This window comes from Notechis scutatus, unplaced genomic scaffold (genome assembly GCF_049901735.1).
Source record: "Notechis scutatus isolate UNSWTSFEM ecotype Mainland unplaced genomic scaffold, rNotScu1.2 NSCUSCF111, whole genome shotgun sequence".
NCBI lineage: Eukaryota > Metazoa > Chordata > Lepidosauria > Squamata > Elapidae > Notechis > Notechis scutatus.
This window is the reverse complement of record NW_028263139.1, coordinates 13,900-31,737: the sequence shown is the minus strand read 5'-3', so window position 1 is coordinate 31,737 and position 17,838 is coordinate 13,900. Positions and strand designations below refer to the sequence as shown.

The 17,838-nt window shown below is 43.5% G+C and overlaps 1 protein-coding gene across 4 annotated transcripts; it reads right to left on the bottom strand.

Annotated features, from left to right (window-relative positions):
• Positions 1-41: 41 nt before the first annotated feature.
• Positions 42-12,816, bottom strand: LOC148128605 (vomeronasal type-2 receptor 26-like). 4 transcript variants are annotated; one of them, XM_087948744.1, is made up of 6 exons: positions 12,676-12,816; positions 12,292-12,539; positions 11,568-11,799; positions 9,721-10,515; positions 5,805-6,017; positions 42-400 (listed from the first exon to the last, which is right to left on the bottom strand). In XM_087948744.1, the coding sequence occupies exons 2-6, from the start codon at positions 12,507-12,509 to the stop codon at positions 266-268; spliced, it is 1,593 nt and encodes a 530-aa protein (XP_087804870.1). In that variant the 5' UTR covers positions 12,510-12,539; positions 12,676-12,816; the 3' UTR covers positions 42-265. The 4 variants fall into 4 exon arrangements, with proteins under 4 accessions (XP_087804870.1, XP_087804869.1, XP_087804871.1 ...); XM_087948743.1 differs by having other exon boundaries at positions 43-400; positions 11,568-11,856; XM_087948745.1 differs by lacking the exon at positions 12,292-12,539 and having other exon boundaries at positions 45-400; positions 11,568-11,856.
• Positions 12,817-17,838: the final 5,022 nt, after the last annotated feature.

The window sequence follows — 17,838 nt, the reverse complement described above, 5'->3', positions numbered from 1 at the left end:
TAAATGTGGAAGGAAGGACACAACCAAGCTAAAAAGAAGAAATATTTTCTCTGGCAGTAGGAAAGCTTGTCCAATCTGCCACAGCCACCTCTCTCTATCCAGCCCTTCCTTCACAGTCTTTTTGCTCTTCTGTTTAGATAAGAAATGAGGCATTTCGGAAATAAACCAGAAACCAATTAAGCTTAAAAGTGTGTTTTAATTCACACTTTCATGACAATGCTCTGGATGGATCCATTTCCACCAGGCCTCCCATTTTCCTCTGGTGTCACCCACCTTTCTGAATGGAGAAGGTCCCCTCCGGACAAGGAACACAGTCGTAACAGCAAACTGGCTCTCCTTCTCGAGCCCTCTTGACAAATCCAGGATGACAACTTTCCACACATTCAGATTGAGGAAAGGACTGAGCAGGAAAAAAACAGGATTGGCAAATGTGTTAGGACTCTCCGTCCATGGAAAATGGAGGTAAAAATGGATATTAGACAAGATATTAGATATTAGCCTCTGGTCTTCACTTAAATAAATACAAAATCTCTCACTATTTCCAAATGGTTGGAGATATAACTTCTGGAAGATTCTTCCTTTAGTTCCTCTCTTTTGCTTTTGGCATCTCACATTGCCAAAAAAAAAAAAAAAAAAAGGACTTTATTAAATAGAAAAGTCTGGAGAGATGGAACCAGGGGTGGGATTCTACTGGTTCTGTCCACTTCTATAGAGCCGGTTGTTATGATTCTGCACAGTTCGGAGAACCAGCAAATCGCACCACTAACTGGCCCCGCCCCTCTCCACCCGCCCTCCCCTCCGTGCCCAGTCAGTTCTTTTTTTTTTTTGTAAATTTTATTTGACTTTTCACAAAGAGAAAAAAAATACAAATAAAACATCTTTTTTGAAAGTAGCGTAATCCCGGGTTACATTCTTCGTACAGACACAAATTCAGGTTCATGCTCATTTTTATATTCTATTCCATATCTTATTACTATTTTACATTTTCTGCATGGCTTCTCCCCTCTTTTAATATTCTCAATTTTTTTGTAATTATCTCATCTCAATTCAAATCATTGTATTTATATTTTTTGTCTGTCCTGTTTCAATTATCTATTATCTTTTCTCATTAAACAAAATTTCTCCTGTAGTTACTGATTGGAGTATGACGCCTTTATATATTTTCCCTAAAGTTGTAACATTCAATATAATACATAACTTCCAGTTGCATTCTGCTTGGTACATTCTTAAAATACACACTGTATTCTTAAAAAAAGAAAAAAATATAAATTTATATAATTAAAACAACACATTCCATTCCAATTCAATTCTATCATTAATATTAATATTCATTAAAATCTTAACTTCTTTAACATTACTTTTCAATTAAATATCATACTTCTATGGGAACAATTATAAGCTTTCCATAATTCATAACCTCTCACTAATTACAAATGGTTGGAGATATAACTTCTGGAAGATTTTTCCTTTAGTTCCACTGACTGGCCCCGCCCCTCTCTGCCCACCCCTCCCCTCCGCTCCCAGTCAGTCCTTATCGTGCATGCGTGGCATCGCCTGCATCCTGCTTTTGCCCACTCGCCAGTCCAGCCATTGCTGCATGCCTTCCGCTGTGGCCCTGCCTGATCTCCCTGGGTGAGTGAGGCTCTGCAAGCTCTGGGGCCCAGTCACCTACCTGCCACTGCCAGTCACCTTTACCCCCCCACCCCACTTGCCTTTTGCTGCCACCACCCGCCACCCTCACCCCCAGTAGCTAAGGCCCAGTATCTGCGGTGAATCCAGGCGGGGGCAAAATGCAGCCTGGTGGGGACCCGAGCTACATTTCGCTGTACTGGAAGACATGTGGAGAGGCTCGTGTCCTCCTACTGCTGGGAGAGCAAGAGAGTCTTTCCCGGCACAGCTCCGGGCGGCAGAGAGAAACAGGATTCAAGCTGGCTACTTCTCTGCTGCCCAGAGCCCCCCATTTCCCTATTGGAGAGGAAGTTGCAAACTTTTCGCTGTGCCGGGAAAGACTCTCTTGCTTTCCCAGCAGCAGGAGAACATGAGCCTCTCCACATGTCCTCTGGTACAGTGAAATTTAGCTGGGATTCACCGCAGGTGCTGGGCATTACCTGCTGGGGGTTAGGGGTCCAGGTGGCAGCAGCAAAAGGCAAGTGGGGTGGGGGGTAAAGGTGACCAGCAGCCCGGTCTTACCCATGTCGGCAACAGGTGTCGTCATTTCGAAGTTGAGGGAGAATTTGGAGAAAGAGATGGAGAGTCCTGCAGTGGCCGGCACAGGAGCGCCATTGAGAAGCAGGAAAGTGGCCTTCTGGTGGTCCAACCTGGTGTTCAGGCTGGAGGCGAGCCACAGGAAGTCAGAGCACTGAGGGAAAGGGGAACTGCCAGGGGGAGCTACCCTCTCCGTGCCGAATTGAGACCATTTGGGGTAGTCCTAGGAATTGGGTGAGTCGAGGCGCAGCTCCTTGCCTTCTTAGCTCAGGGAATGGGGGAGGTCTACCTGAGTGACTCCTCCGGTGTCTTCACCAGATTATTTGGACACTTACAAGCAAGCACAGCTAAAGGCACTGCTGTCACATGTCAGCCCAGACCTCACGCTGCGGCTCCGTAAAGCCAACACCAAAGAAGTGGGCGATCAGGTGAACCTGTGGTGCAATGCTCACTCGGATCTTGGCCGCTCCAGGTCATCCAACCTCAAAGCCCTTTAGGAGCCGCCGTTCCCAGGTTTCTACTCGCCTGTGCTTGGTCGCCTCCTCTTCACCTTGCTGAAGCGGCTGGCCCTGCCCCTCCCTCGCCTGGCCTAAGAAGGTGACGGTGACGGCGGGGGATAGTGAAGAGGCCGGGTCCCTATCTTCCTGATTCTCTCTCCCACTCTGTATGTGTGTGTCTCCCTGAAAGACGCGGCATGGCCAAGCCAGCAAGCTCTCCTTGGCACTCTTCGCTACTTCCTTCATTTCTTCTTTTTGGAATCCAGACTGGCTGAACTATTGCCAGACCACAGTGGAAGCGTCCCTTCGGGTGACCCTCCTCCTCCTCCTCCTCCTCTTCCTCCTCCTCCTCCTCCTCCTCCTCCTCCTCCTCCTCCTCCTCCTCCTCCTCCTCCTCCTGCTCCTCCTCCTCCTCACATAACCGGCCGTTGTGGCAGGGCTGGGAGGGTGCATGCGCATGGGGAGATGCTCCTCAAGCAAATGCCAAAGCACAGGAAAACCAAGTACGGGGCGGGTGGATGCTCACTTGAGGAGCGAGCATCTCCCCACAAAACTGCACCCTCCTGATCCATCCACAGCTGCCGGGTGCAAGAGGAGGAGGAAGAGGAGGAGGAGGAGGGTCGCCCGAATGGATGCTTCAACCGCAGTCTGGCAATCGTTGTTTAGCCACTCTGGATTCGAAAAAGAAGAAATGAAAGAAGTAGCGAAGAGCGCCAAGGAGAGCTTGCTGGCTTGGCCATGCCGCGGCTTTCAGGGAGACACACACACACACACATTCACAGATACACACACACACAGAGTGGGGGGGAGAGAGGGGAAGATAGGGACCCGGCCACTTCGCTCTCCCCCACCGTCACCCTTACCTTCTCGCACTGCTCCATTTTGTGAACCACCTATGGTTTAGTATCTCCTTCAAACTGGTGAGAATCCCACAAGGGCTGGGGAATGTGTCACTAAGAGCTTCAGGTTTGTTTGCTCCTTGTGCCCAAACTAGCAAAGAAAAAAGGGAATTCTGTTGACCAGGGCCTGAATTCAGATGAATTTGAATCATGATTGGGTGGATGTTCTTTTGGTCCCATTGGGAGAGAAAAGCTTCGTCCTGCTTGGGGAAAAGTGTCCCCTGAAAGGACCGGTTCATAGTTGGGGAGGTTCTTAAAGAGACCCGACCTGGTCAGACTTATCTATGCCTCTCTTTTACACACACACACACACACACACACACACACACACACACACACACGGAGTGGGGGAGAGAGAGGGGAAGATAGGGACCCGGCCTCTTCGCTATCCCCCACCGTCACCCTTACCTTCTCGCACTGCTCCATTTTGTGAACCACCTATGGTTTAGTATCTCCTTCAAACTGGTGAGAATGCCACAAGAGCTGGGGAATGTGTCACTAAGAGCTTCAGGTTTGTTTGCTCCTTGTCCCCAAACTAGCAAAGAAAAACGGGAATTCTGTTGACCAGGGCCTTGAATTCAGATGAATTTGAATCATGATTGGGTGGAGGTCCTTTTGGTCCCATTGGGAGAGAAGCTTCGTCCTGCTTGGGGAAAAGTGTCCCCTGAAAGGGCCGGTTCATACATGGGGAGGTTCTTAAAGAGACCCGACCTGGTCAGACTTACCCATGCCTCTCTTTTACACACACACACACACACACACACACACATACACACACACACACACACACACACAAAGTGGGGGGAGGGGAAGATAGGGAAAGAGGCAGAGAGAGAGAGAGACACAGAGTGATACAGAGAGGGGAGAAAGAGAGAAAAAGAGGGAATGAGAGAGGAAAAGAGGCAAGAAAGAAAACAAAGAGAAAGAAAGAAAAGAGAAAGGAAGCAAAAGGAAGGAAAGGGATAGACAAAGAAAGGGAGAGATGGAAGGAAGGGACAAAGAAGGAAAAAGAAAGGTAGAGATGGAGGGAGGAGAAAGTGAATGAGATATATGAATGGATAGATAAATACATGGAAGGAGGGAGGGAAGGAGATAGAAAAGAAAGGAGAGGAAGGAAGGACACAAACCCTGGTTTCAGAAGACTCTTTAAAGCTGCACAACAATCTAGGGCTTGCCTGCAAGAGATCTCAGAGGTCATTTAGTCCAACCCCCTGCTCCAGCAGGAGATCCTTACAGAATCAAAGAATAGCCGGGTTAGAAGTGTGTGTGTGTTTGTGTTTATGGTTGTCAAAACTCCAAAAACAAGTCAAGCAGCTCTGGGGAGATCAGTCATAAATTAGAACACTTGCTAAGCAACTGGTCATTAAGCAAGAACCAATTGTATTTGGTTTGCAAATCACATGGCCACCTGGCCACGCCCACCCAGTCACATGGCCACCAAGCCACACCCATAAATTAAGCCACGCCCATGGTTGTTACAAAATTTGAATCCCACTCCTGGATGGAACTGAGAAAAGATTTCAGCATTAAGTGATAACCAGCCGGTTCCTTCCCATGACCCCATTAACATGCATTTCTCCCCTCTTCTCACACCCTTAAAGGTGTGATATCAGAACAATCTTGATAATTTCAGGTGAACTGAAAGCCTTGGAGCTGCTTCCTAGGAGCAGAAGGCCCATTGCTCCATCCCAGGGAGGGTGAAAGGGAGGCATGGAGAGCTCTGGCCAGGTCTGGCCTCCTTAAGAGCCTCCCAGATTATGGAGCTGCCCCTTCAGGGGACACTTTTCCCCAAGCAGGATGAGAAGAAGCTTCTTTCCCCCAATGGGGCCAAAAGGACCTCCGTCCAATGACGATTCAATCTCTTCCGATATGGTCCAAGCCTGAATTCAGACCCCGGTCAGCAGAATTGCCGCCTTCGTTGCTCTTCTGGGCACAAGGAGCAAACCACCAGAAGCTACTAGCGACACATTCCCCAGTCCTTGTGGGATTCTCACCCATTCGATGGAGACCCTTAATTGTATGTGGTCCACAAAATGGAACAATACCGATGCCTCCCAAGCAGCCTAAGGGAAAAAATCCGGTTTCTACTGCCCAGATTCAATTCTCGGTGAAGGTCAACCACCTTTGGGGAATAGCATCAGCCCTCTTGAAATGGGACCTCAGGCTTTGGAAAACAAAGGAAGGATTCCAAAGTTTCTCCTACCTTGTTGAGCAACTTTAGCCGTGAAAGGATATCTTTCTTGATATAAAGTCTCTGTCTTACAAAATCCGCCACAGTCTCTCTCCTGGGATCATCCCTGGGAAGAACCAAGTAGCCCGAAATGAACAGATCTGCTGCTACCTCTCCATTTGGGTCCATGTAGAGTTTAATGTCTGAAATATTTACAAACTCATTCTTCTCCAGGAAAGGATGGAACTAGAATGGGAACATGCAGCAATTTTAAAAGCAGAAAACTTTGTTTCTTATCCCAGATGCTTTTTCACATTTGAATCTTTCATCTATAGTTGTCTAATTTACAGACATGCTTCATTAGGAAAATAGGTATTAACACTATCTTACAAGTGAAAGAAAAAAGTTCACAAAAATTTGTCGATCATATCCCGACAATATAGATTTTGACAAAATATAGTTGAACAACAGAAAAAAGGAGATTTATGAACTCCCTGAAAGCAACAGATTGGTTATCAGAAACACGGATTTGTCAAGAAGAAAATTGTCAGGGTGATCCTCTCCCAGGAAGCCCAGACAGGAAACCTGAGCTAGGCCCATTTCGCTGTAATGCTGCACTGACAGGATTTGGGGAGCCAGAAAGTACAAATCTCCCACCGACCCCTTTTTTATGCAGCTGTAGGTGTCCTCCTCTTATCTGCTTCTACCCCAGGCAGAATCTCTCCTCCACCCCCCAAAAGTCATTCCCTCCTATCACGGCCCTTTCTAAATGGGTCGTGGGAAAGGGGGGGGATATAACTTATGTGCTCTATGCAAGTCATCCTCACATATTATTTCATTTCCTAAATACATTATGCTGATTTAACTCGATCTCAGGAAAGAGTAAAAAACAATTTTGTGATGTGATCAGAAACCCAGTTAAGTGAGGGGTGGATGGTATGATAATTAAGTGGATAAAAACTGATTTAAAAATGGTACTCAAATAATCTTTACTTTTTTTAATCTTTGTCATGAAAGTGGGAAGATACAACATTTTTTCATTAAGTCATCAATTTTTCTATGTTGTCATTAATATAATAGAGTTGATAAATTGCTATTATACAAGATTTATAACAATTCTCAGGCAAATATACGTTTATGTTATTTAAACATTACCAACTTTCCAGAAAAATACTTATGATTTCCTCCTAGAAACAACTGTATGACTAAAAAGCAGTAGAAAACTATCTGGGTTTTAGGATTTGATAAATTATAGTATCTCATGTAAGAACATTAATGATGCACTGGATGAAGGATTGTGCCAAGCTTGATAAGTATGTAAGGGACCCAGTTTGGTCTACTGATTAAGCCCCCGAAGTAGAAAGCAAGAGGATGTGAGTTCAAGTCCCGCCTTGGTCATGAAGCAGGCTGGGGGATTTGGGGCCAGTCTCTCAGCCCAACTCAACTCACAGGGTTGTTGTTGTGGGGAAAATGAACACACAACTACTCATTGGTACTCAGCCCCCGTGGCTTTTGCAGGGAAAGACTTTTAATGATGGGGGATGAATTAGTGCACTTGGTGAACTCAAAGATCTGGAAATCCAACAAGATGGGGCTGCTCTTCCCAAGAATGTTTATTTGAGCAGCCTTTAGAGCAACGAGATATTTATATCGAATAACCCTGCCAAAAGTCCAAAGGGAATTAATCTCCCAGAGCCCTTTCAGGGGGCTGATACAAAGAAAGAGCGCCTGAGCTGAGCCTGGGGCCCTGAGGACAAGGGGCCACTTGAACTGCAGCTCACGCAGAGGTGGTATTCAACCGGTTCTCACCAGCTCGGACGAACCGGTGGTCACCCCTGGTTGGCCACACCCCTGAACCGGGTCGCCCGCTTGTCCCAGTCGCTCTCCGAGCTTTCCCTACCACGTGGTGGCTATGGCGCATGTCGGGTAGATGTCCCAGGGCTGTTGCACATGCACACTGTTTTTATCGCCGTTACTCATGCAGTGCGCATGTGCAGCAGCCCTGGGACATCCGCCTGCCTGCCCTCCCTCCCGGAGCACGTTTTCTTCCTTCTTCCGGTGGATGCCCCAGGTAGGTGGGCAGATGTCCTGGGGCTTCTCGCCCTCCTTGTCGCGATATGCCTGCAGGAGCCCCTCAGGCCAGCTGAGCCGACAGATAAATACATGGAAGGAGGGAGAGAGAAAGAAGGAGAGGAAGGAAGGACACAAACCCTGGCTTCAGAAGACTCTTTAAAGCAGCACAGCAATCTAGGGCTGGCATGCAACGAATCTCGGAGGTCATCTAGTCCAACCCCCTGCTCCAGCAGGAGATCCTTACAGAATCAAAGAATACCAGGGTTAGAAAGCTCTGTGTGTGTGTGTGTGTGTGTGTGTGTGTGTGTGTGTCTGAGTGTGTGAGTATTTTTGTGTGCATCTGTGTTTGTGTGTTTGTGTTTATGATTTTCAAAACTCCAAAAACAGGACAAGTAGCTCTGGGGAGATCAGTCATAAATTAGAACACTTGTTAAACAACCGGCCATTAAGCAAGGACCAATTGTATTTGGTTAGCCAGTCACATGGCCACAAAGCCAAGCCCACTCAGTCACATGGCCACAAAGCCACGCCCATCTGGTCACATGACCAGCAAGCCACACCCACAAATTCAAGCCATGCCCACAGAACCAGTAGTAAAAAAAATTGAATCCCACCAGTGAGTTCACAGCCTGCTATGCGGCATCTCCTATCAGGACTCAGGGATTCACTTTGTGACGCCTCTCCTAATAAAATATCCGGGAAATTCGGAATTCTTTTACGTGCAACTGCAGTTATCAGATCAGTAGGAAGGAGTTTCTCTGAATGGGGCCAAATTCTGTTCTGCTGTAATGCAAAATTATGTATTTATTTATTTAGGACATTTATATTGCCACATATTCGCACATGACTCAGCATTAGGCAGACTCTAACTGCCCATTGACTGTCGTTTATTTTTATTTTTCTCCATTATTATTATTATTTATTGTAATGCTGGTCTCTGACTGTACTAAAAGTGGACTGGATGAAGGAGGAAGCTGTGTTGGAGACATTTGCCATCTTGAGTTATGTGTAAATAAATACATGTTTAAGAAAACAATCTCAAAATCGTACTTGACTGCAACCTGAAACTGAGTCTTGAGAGAAGACAAGGAGGAGATTATGAGAGCAGCTTCTCCAACTTAAAAAATCTCTCAGTTGGACAAGGGAGGATTCAAGACTCTTCCAAGGACTGAAAGAGGTGTTGGGAGTAGTTAAAACCCTCCCCTCTCCTAGGAAAATGAAATATTTTAGGATATACTAAAAAGGGAGAATATATTTCCCCTAAAAAGAAAAGTAAAACTCAGAGAGCCTGAAACTCCGCCCCCCTCCCACCTTTGCTAATGGACCATTACTCTGGCCTAGGCCAGTTTATTTTACATAACAAAGATCTACTCCAGGTAAAGCTATATAGGAATTGCCCAAAGCCATCACCATCATCCAGCGAGGCTCAACCAAGCCTGGGACTCAGGACAGCCTACAGAGTTGCCCCTGCATGGCCCCATGGGAGCCTGACAACCGATCAGAATACAAGCTCCAATTCAAATCCCAACAGAGGGCATCAAACAATTGCACTCTCAGCATCTCAGCCCTTCTTTCCTCAACCAAGGCATGTGCTCCTGTCCACCATTAAACCATCTTCCAAGCAGTCACCATGTTTCCAGCGTCTTTCTTCCCCACTTGGAACTGAACCCAGAAGGAGATTTCTTCCAACAGAGGCTAGACAGAAACTTCAGATCTGCTCCCTGTTATTCTGGAGCGTCAGACAGGAGCAATTAGATGGTGCAAATCTCTTGACCTTTTGCAGCACAAGAAGGTTGAGATGTTCCCCTCCTTCTCCTTTGGGTTCCTTCTCCAAAAGGATCTCAGATGAATGGATCCCTATCGGGACCCCCCATACCTGCCACGGCTGCAGCCTCGGAGCCCCCAACCTCTTTTCTCCCTCCTTCCTTCCCCTCCTCGATCTGGAGGAATAGGCGGCATTCATGGCCTGGGCCAGAGTCTGAATGATACTGTAGCGATGAGGGTCATTTATGATCCGTTTCCTTTTCCTTTTCTCCTGGGTCTCCAGTGGGGCTTTCTGGGTGCATCTTCTGAGGCCTTTGACAGAAAAGACGTGCTTGGAAAGGGAACAGCGAAAATAATGATCTTGAAACGGATCTTCCACAAAGAAATGGGGTTCAAAGGCAGCATCTATTGGCCTTGCTTTTATCAGATAACCAAAATTCAAAATACTATGGATGTATTTGAGAGGTAAGTGCTTCTTTATTGGATACACTGAAAAACTTGTGAGGATCCAGACTTTCCCTTCAATGGATCCTGGCAAATGCATAAGTGCTTCATGGAAAGGAAAAATTCTGTTCCAGATGGGAATAAATTCGATGAAGTGGACAAAGACGTTGACTTGTCTCCACTTAGAGAGGGCCTCCCTGAGGGGTGCTGTTTGTCCAGTTGTTGTGAATCGTTCTGATATAACCACACAAATTCCATTCCTGACAAGCATCGGAGGGAAAGTCCTCATGAAATTATCTCCATTCTCTGTGTCTGAAGCAAAGAGGCCAATCAGGGTCCATCTGAAATGGAGGAGCAGCTGGACAATTGCTGGGTATTGGAATCCTTCTTTGGGGAGCATCTGGTGGAAAAAAGGGAATCTCCTTTTATCACTCAGAGCCTCTGAAGGAATTACAGCAGTGATCTGAAAAAGTAATGAAGAATGCTGTGTTATAATGTGGTCCAGATCAACTCCAAAATATTACTTATTGACAAACCCAATTTTGTTTTGATGAATATATAAGAATAGTTTGTTCCTTAGTCATGGTTTAAAATATTTAAGACAGAATATTAACAAGATTGTATATAAAAATGGAACGCAAAATTATATTAAACAAAAAAAATAATAAAAATGCAATGTAAATTTCTGTGTCACCCATACAATTCCAACAATTAGATTCAAATTTGCAGATGTTAGATAAAATGTCTGGATCTAAGATATAGGGCTGTATTATATGCTATTTTTGAGTACTAAAACCTCTTTCTCAGCTTCTATATCCCAAATTCTTTGTGAAGCAATTTTTTCAGCTTCTTCTCTAGATGTACAAGAGCACAACTGCTAACAGAATAGTTATGAGTACATGAAATGGATACATATAAGAAAAATAAAAAGAAATAGTAGGACAGTGACAGACCTCTTAGGAAAGGGGTGAGGTCAATCGTAGACAGTTGTACAATCCAATAAGTCTTTAATTGAAATTTTGTCTGTTTTGGGACTATATGTCTGTTTCATCACTTTAATTTTAACCCAATAATTATATACCCTGAATTTATACAAAGCAGAAATTGTGTAAATTAACAATTATCTATGAGGGCAGGAGCTGAACTCCTTTTATCCATCCCAAAGATACTCTTCTTGGTCTGAATATTTTTTATACATAGACAGGACTATTGCCAACTTGATTCCAATTGGATAAGGCAGATATTATTGATATGTGAAAATGAACATGCTAATGGAGGACCTCAAAACCTTGATAGTTTTTCAATAGTAGAATATTCAGTAGAATATCCTCTAGGGACCTTATGGCTCTTCAGGCCTTTAATGGTCAATTTGAAGATGGACATAATAGACTAAAACATCGTTGATATGTTCCCTAATATTCTGAAAAGCTGCTCTTGAATTCTATGAAGATATTGGATCTGTTGTTCATCCCCACCACCCCACTCACCTTACCAGATAGAGAAAAACACACAAACCTGTGGGACTTTGTAGGTGCCTACAAACATTGACATCTGGATGGAGATGTCCCTGGCAGCTTCACCAATCAGAGCCAGGAGGTTCTCCTTCCTCCCACAGCCATAGTTTGGGACATTGGATTCTCCAGTGTAGAGCATGTCCAGCAAGGCATCTGAAGTGCGGAAGGTGCTTCCATAGTTGTCATGGATGTTGTAACCAAGTGTGAGATTGTGCAGGAGCTGGGAATTCTTGCTGACCATTTGAATAGCAAAAATTGACATTAGGGTATTTGTTAGATCAGAACTCTTCCTATTGAAAAACAATATTCATGTTATTATATTCAATAGCAACAACAAATGTTTTTAAAATATATAATCCTTCACAAACCTACTAAGCCTTAGGCCAACATTGATCCAAATCGAATGATCAATTATGCAAATGAGAGAGGCAACTACAATTGTTTCAGTCACTACTTAAACAAAGGTCATTATTCAAGTGATGAACTCAGGAATGAACTGAGAAAGGAAAATCATCTGGATTTCATTCAGGTTTTTTAAAAACTCCATCTTTGGATTTTACTCTCTTCCACAAAGTAAGGCAAAAAAGGGAAGCCATGGAAATCAAAATCATTCAGGAAATTAGACAGGTCCTGAGGTACAAAAATAAGTGACATAAGAAGAAAAGAAGGAGAGTGTTAGAATTGCACATGGAGGGAGTGCAACTCCATCACCCTGCATGACTTACGAAGGAGAAGGTATAGGAGGGCTGTTGAAAGGCCACATTATAGGTGACACATATGTTTCAGTTGTGACCACACCAATGAGATGGTCCCCAGGCCTGTAAAAGCTCCATGGATTGTACCCATCCTGGTGCTCCAAACTCAATGGGCACTTCCTTCTCAGCTTCCCACAGACTGATGGGGACACCAGCAGCAGAAGAAGCAGAAACAGGAGGTCCATCATTCATGGCATTAATCAATACAATTCCTGTTTCTAACACAAACAACAGGAACAGTTGGAAAAATTCAAAGACTCTGAGAAGTGCCAGTGGCTTTCCTGATCTAAACAGAGAATCACTCAGTTTCATCTGCAAAGGAGAGAAAGGTGCAATCAAGAGCAGAGCCTGTACCTGTCCCAAAACTTGGTCCCAGAGAGCTTCACCCAAGGAATTTATCCTTTTCTGATATAAGATCCTTTTCATGTGGCTTCAATCTGATGTCTACATCGAAGTCTAAAACTGGAGATATAGCATCACAGGTCTCAAAGGCCCAGATGGGATCCTGAACTTTTTCCAGGCTCCATGTGCAGAGGAGAGGCTGGAATAAATCATGTTAGTAAAAATTACAGATATACCCCTGGGGTCACTGTTTTGTTGTGGTTGTGGTCCTTCCTCCCAGTCAGGGCAAGTCCAGAAAGTGATGCTGGGGAAGAGAATTCAGCACCCAGGGAATTGACTTTTGCTGTCCTTCAACATGGCCTTTTGTCTCCAGAGATTGCTGGGGAAGGTCACCCAGAGCTATGGAGTTTGGTGACACTTCAGGTTAATGCCATTTAACTGTAGGATTGCCTGTCTTCTAATGACAATCGGCACCCTTGAACTCTGTCCAAGGTTAAGAGTAGACCCTGTTTGGAATTCTGTTTTATGTCATAATCCCATATATTGATCTTAATTGCAGCCGGTTTTAAAATTGCTTGTATGTGCAATGAAATTTCATTTCCCATCTTTTCTAGCAATATTCATTCTGAGATAAAAGCTCATTAAGAAGCAGGAAAGTGACAACTTGTGGACTAGATCATTGGGTAAATAGGGAGAAAATTATAGAATGGATGGAATTTTTTATTTTATTTTCTTGTCATTCCTGTGTTATCTTACCATGTTCCTATAATACACCAAGATTCTTTATATTTTGATTTTTCTTAGTTTTTTAAATAAAGAATGGACTGTAAATTCTGCAGGTGCTATCTATCCATCCCTATCTTTCTTTCTTTCTTTCTTTCTTTCTTTCTTTCTTTCTTTCTTTCTTTCTTTCTTTCTTTCTTTCTTTCTTTCTTTCTTTCTTTCTTTCTTTCTTTCTTTCTTTCTTTCTTTCTTTCTTTCTTTCTTTCTTGTGGCTATTCTGTCTCAGTATTTTTCCATAAGAGAAATCCTGCTCAGCACGTATACCTCTCAGAGCAAAGTTCACCAAACTGACAGGAAAATAACTGACAGGAAGAAGCTAAGTTGATAAGAACTTCACAAAAGCCTGTGAAAGGATGTGTATTCGATAGCAGTCACGATGTATCATCACAGAAGCTTGTGTCAGATAAAAATACAGGAAAAAACATGCTTATCAATAACGGTCAGAAGTTCGTTACTTGTATCAAGTAAGCCTGTTTTAAAAGATAAAGTTTGTAACTTCTTTGTCTTTCTGTAAACCCCCCTCACCCCCCTCTTTTCAGCATAATAAAAGAGGACAGCGTAGAGCAAGCAGGAGCCTGAACATTCCATCTGTCTTAGGCTCAAATGAGGCAATTCCATCTGCCTCAAGCAATGCGCTGTCTCACCTAAAGAAATCTTCGTCTTGTGTTCTTTTTTCTTTTAGCTTTGCAATCACTCTTGCGAGAGTTCCTCAATCACCCTGGCTAGGGTTACGCTGCTCAAACTCACCCTGGATAGGGTCCTGCTTTTGCCAAACTTCGCCCTTGCGAGGCTTCTCTGTATCTCACCCTTGCGAGGGTCCCTTTCTGAGAGGAATTCAGCAATCAACCTGAAGATCTAAACAACAGACCGGTCGCTCAACGCGACAGATGGGTGCTCGTCCGGGATTCCTTGACTCGTCCGGGATTCCTTGATTTGTCTGGGATCTCTTCGATTTTCAGGTTCCAAGGTGTGACTTCTGGCTAGAGGTGCATCTCCTTCACTCCCATTCTACGCACCTGGCATAGGTTTCGTACGAACGTAAGTAATGGGCTCCTCACTTTCTCAAGTTTTGTCAGGGCACAGGGACGAACTTTATAGTCTAGTGAAGAAGGCTAATTCCTTTCAGAAAATTAATGGTACAACTGTGTACCCAATTTCGAAGAAATCTTTAAATAAATTTATAATTTATATTGAGGCACATTGTCCAGCCTATCCATCTGCTGGAACTCTTAGCCATTCTCAATGGGAAAAATTAGGAAAATATTTACATGAAATTCCCAGAGCTCCCATGGATATACTTATCTCTTGGAGAGCAATAATGGCTGTTATAACAATTGTTTATCCATCTTCTAGTCTTCCTGAAAATTCTTTTTCTCCTGTTTCCTCTGATTCCCCTTCTTCTAATTTAAAAAATTCCAAGCCTCTTGCAGCTCATTTTGATACAAATTCTTCCTTACCATCTCCTTATCCTGACATTTCTTCCCCTCCTCCCCCTCCTTCCTACAACCCACCTCACATTCCTGATGTTAACCCTATCAACTCCACTGATTCTCCTGCCTCCTTGCCTGTTCGTAATACCTTTCAGAAGGCACTGATTAAAGGATTCTTTTCTCTGACATCTTCTCAACTTGCTGCTTGGCACAATAACTATCGCTTAGCAGTTCAATCTGTTGCAACAGCTGGCATTCCTCAAGCTGTTACCCTGGACCATCTTCTTTGTCAGGGAGCCATCCCGTACTCCACAGGATGAGATTCAGATGGGGGCAAGGGGTTATCCCATCATGAGAAAGGTCCTTCTCAACCTTCTTTGTCTTTTAACAAAATTCTTCAAGGACCCCACAGATTTTTCATTCTTATTCTCAGTGTGTTCCATCTTAGAACAAATCATTTAACTGTCTTTTATAACTTCTCTGTTGTGTCTGTTCAACCTGTGGGGCCGTGATCTTATGTCTCAACTTAACACAAAACTCATTATTGATTAATGGAATCTTTTGCAAAAACTCTACCATGTGTCAATACTATGTAAATAATGTCTTGCTACTCTATTGTTCTGCTTTTTCACAATTTCTGATGTACTTGAGAAGACAAGAGAAGGATGTGTATGTCTGTGAATGCAATGAGGGAATTCTGGATGTTTGTTTGAAAGTAAACAAGAAAGTAGCAAAGAAAAAAGAAATGAGAGGGCGACCCCTAGTGGGCTGCTCTTTTCAGAGAAAATAGATTGATTCCACCAAAAAATATCAGAGAAAGGGAGGGGCAATACTAGCCCATCACTTTTCTGAGTAAAACTCTCTGTTTCTGTCTTCTCAACCCACCTTGGTTCAACTTCAGCAATTCTCTTGCTATTCTTTCTACTCATCAACTACTGACTGCAATAATTGTTCAAATATCTAATACAAAAAATCTTCATATCTTGGAATGGTTACATCTACCACACACTCCAAAAACATCTATTTTTACTAGAGCAGCGCAAATGGCTTCTCTTATAGAAAAGGGCGTAAGAGAACCAAAGCTCTAATGGGAATGGATATTTTTACATTGTATATTCCTTTTAAGATTACTCAATGGGAACCTCTTTTTCAGACTTCCACAACACTGCAGGACGCGTTGGAAGATTGGTGTGGCCAAGTGTCGTGCCACCTTCCCTCTGATTCACGACTGCAGGTGTTGAGGACAGTTCCTTTTGTTTTACAATCACCTTTTGTCCAACAGCCATTGAAGGAAGGCTTCACTGTATTTACTGATGGTTCAAAAATATTGGAGCATGTACATGGTATGAAAATGCTCAATGGCATAAACGCTTAACTACTTCACAATCATCAGCACAACAAGCTGAATTAGCTGCTTTCTTATTGGCGTTGTCTCTTTTTCACAACAATCTTTAAATGTAATATCTGATAGCATGTATGTTACTCAGATGGTTGCTCATAATTTTGATGCATATATTTCTCCTGTTACCCCTCCTCTCTAATGAAACTTTTTACAGCTTCAGACACTGCTGAAAAGCGAGAAAAACTTTTATTTGTAGCCCATATCAGAAGTCATCAGCAATTGCCTGGATTCCTAGCAGAAGGCAATCATATGGCAGATGAGGCTTGTAAAATTATGACCTCCTCTCCCCTTCTCCAACAGCTTTCACCTGGGGAGAGTCATGATTATTTTCATCAAAACAGGAAAGCCCTAGTACGACAATTTGGAATTACATATCAAGAAGCCACGGCAATAATTCAACAATGTCCAACATGTAGCTTGCAGGCCAAAGGTATCCCTGAAGGCGTTAATCCTAGGGGTACTCAAGCCTGTGATACATGGCAAATGGATGTAACTCATTATCCTCCCTTTGCTCCCTGGAAATACATTCATGTATCAGTAGATACTTATTCAGGGTTTATTATAGCAACATTGCAAAGAGGAGAGGCTACAAAAAATGTTATTAATCACTGTATTCGATCATTCGTAATGTTGGGATGTCCAAAAATTCTCAAAACAGATAATGGTCCTGCTTATGTCAGTTCTCCCTTTGCTGAGTTTTGTCATAAGTGGGCCATCACACATAAGTTTGGCTTACCCTTTAACAGCCAGGGGCAAGCGATTGTGGAGAGATCGCACCTAACTTTGAAACAAGCCCTTGATCGGCACTTGGGGAAAAAAGGCTCAGGCCCCCCGAACCTCCCGACATTGCAAAATATCTTAAATGTTTGTCTGTACACTCTTAACTTTCTCAATCTTACTGGCTCTCCTCCCTCCACAGCGGCTTCTCGCCACTTCACCAAGCCAGTAGTTCCCTCTTCCCGTCCTCTTGTTTATTTCAGACAGCTTCCAGATCCTGCGTGGAAAGGTCCTGCACAGCTCATTACCTGGGGAAAAGGTTACGCAGCTGTTCAACTTCCTGATCGAGTGCTTTGGGTTCCTGCTCGCTGTGTCAGACCTTACCATGGCAAACCTGACTCTAACTCTAATCTTTCTTCTGATATCAATACTTCCTGTCTTTTCTCAATTTAAGGCATCTCCTGATGCTATTTTTGCTTTCCTTGCTGACACTGTTACCTTTATTTTTAAAGATAATCTTCTTTCTACATGTAATTATGTTTTCCAACACAACGGTAGTTTTCTTTCTCCTACTTCTGACATAACTATTTACTATTACTATTCTCCTTGTTTAATATTTTTAACTATACATGTTACTCCACTTACTATAGGTTCTTATTCTTGCTTAGGATTTTTTCACAATCACACTTATTTCAGTCACACTGTTCTATTGCTTTCAACTTCTTCAGTGGCATCTACTCCACTATCTTCTGTTTTACTTACATTGCCATCTCAAGCTAATTCTGAGAAAACTTTTCCTGGAGATAAACTACAATGGCATCTTCGTTGCTGCTTTCCACCCTG

What these genes read in the sequence shown, in the direction of transcription:
- LOC148128605 (XM_087948743.1), bottom strand. Translation starts at nt 12,509, where the DNA reads ATGATGGACCTCCTGTTTCTGCTTCTTCTGCTGCTGGTGTCCCCATCA. An exon ending in CCTCCTATACCTTCTCCTTC is followed by an intron (nt 11,857 to 12,291) that starts GTAAGTCATGCA and finishes GTTTTTCAATAG; the next exon opens with GAAGAGTTCTGATCTAACAA. An exon ending in GCACCTACAAAGTCCCACAG is followed by an intron (nt 10,516 to 11,567) that starts GTTTGTGTGTTT and finishes TTACTTTTTCAG; the next exon opens with ATCACTGCTGTAATTCCTTC.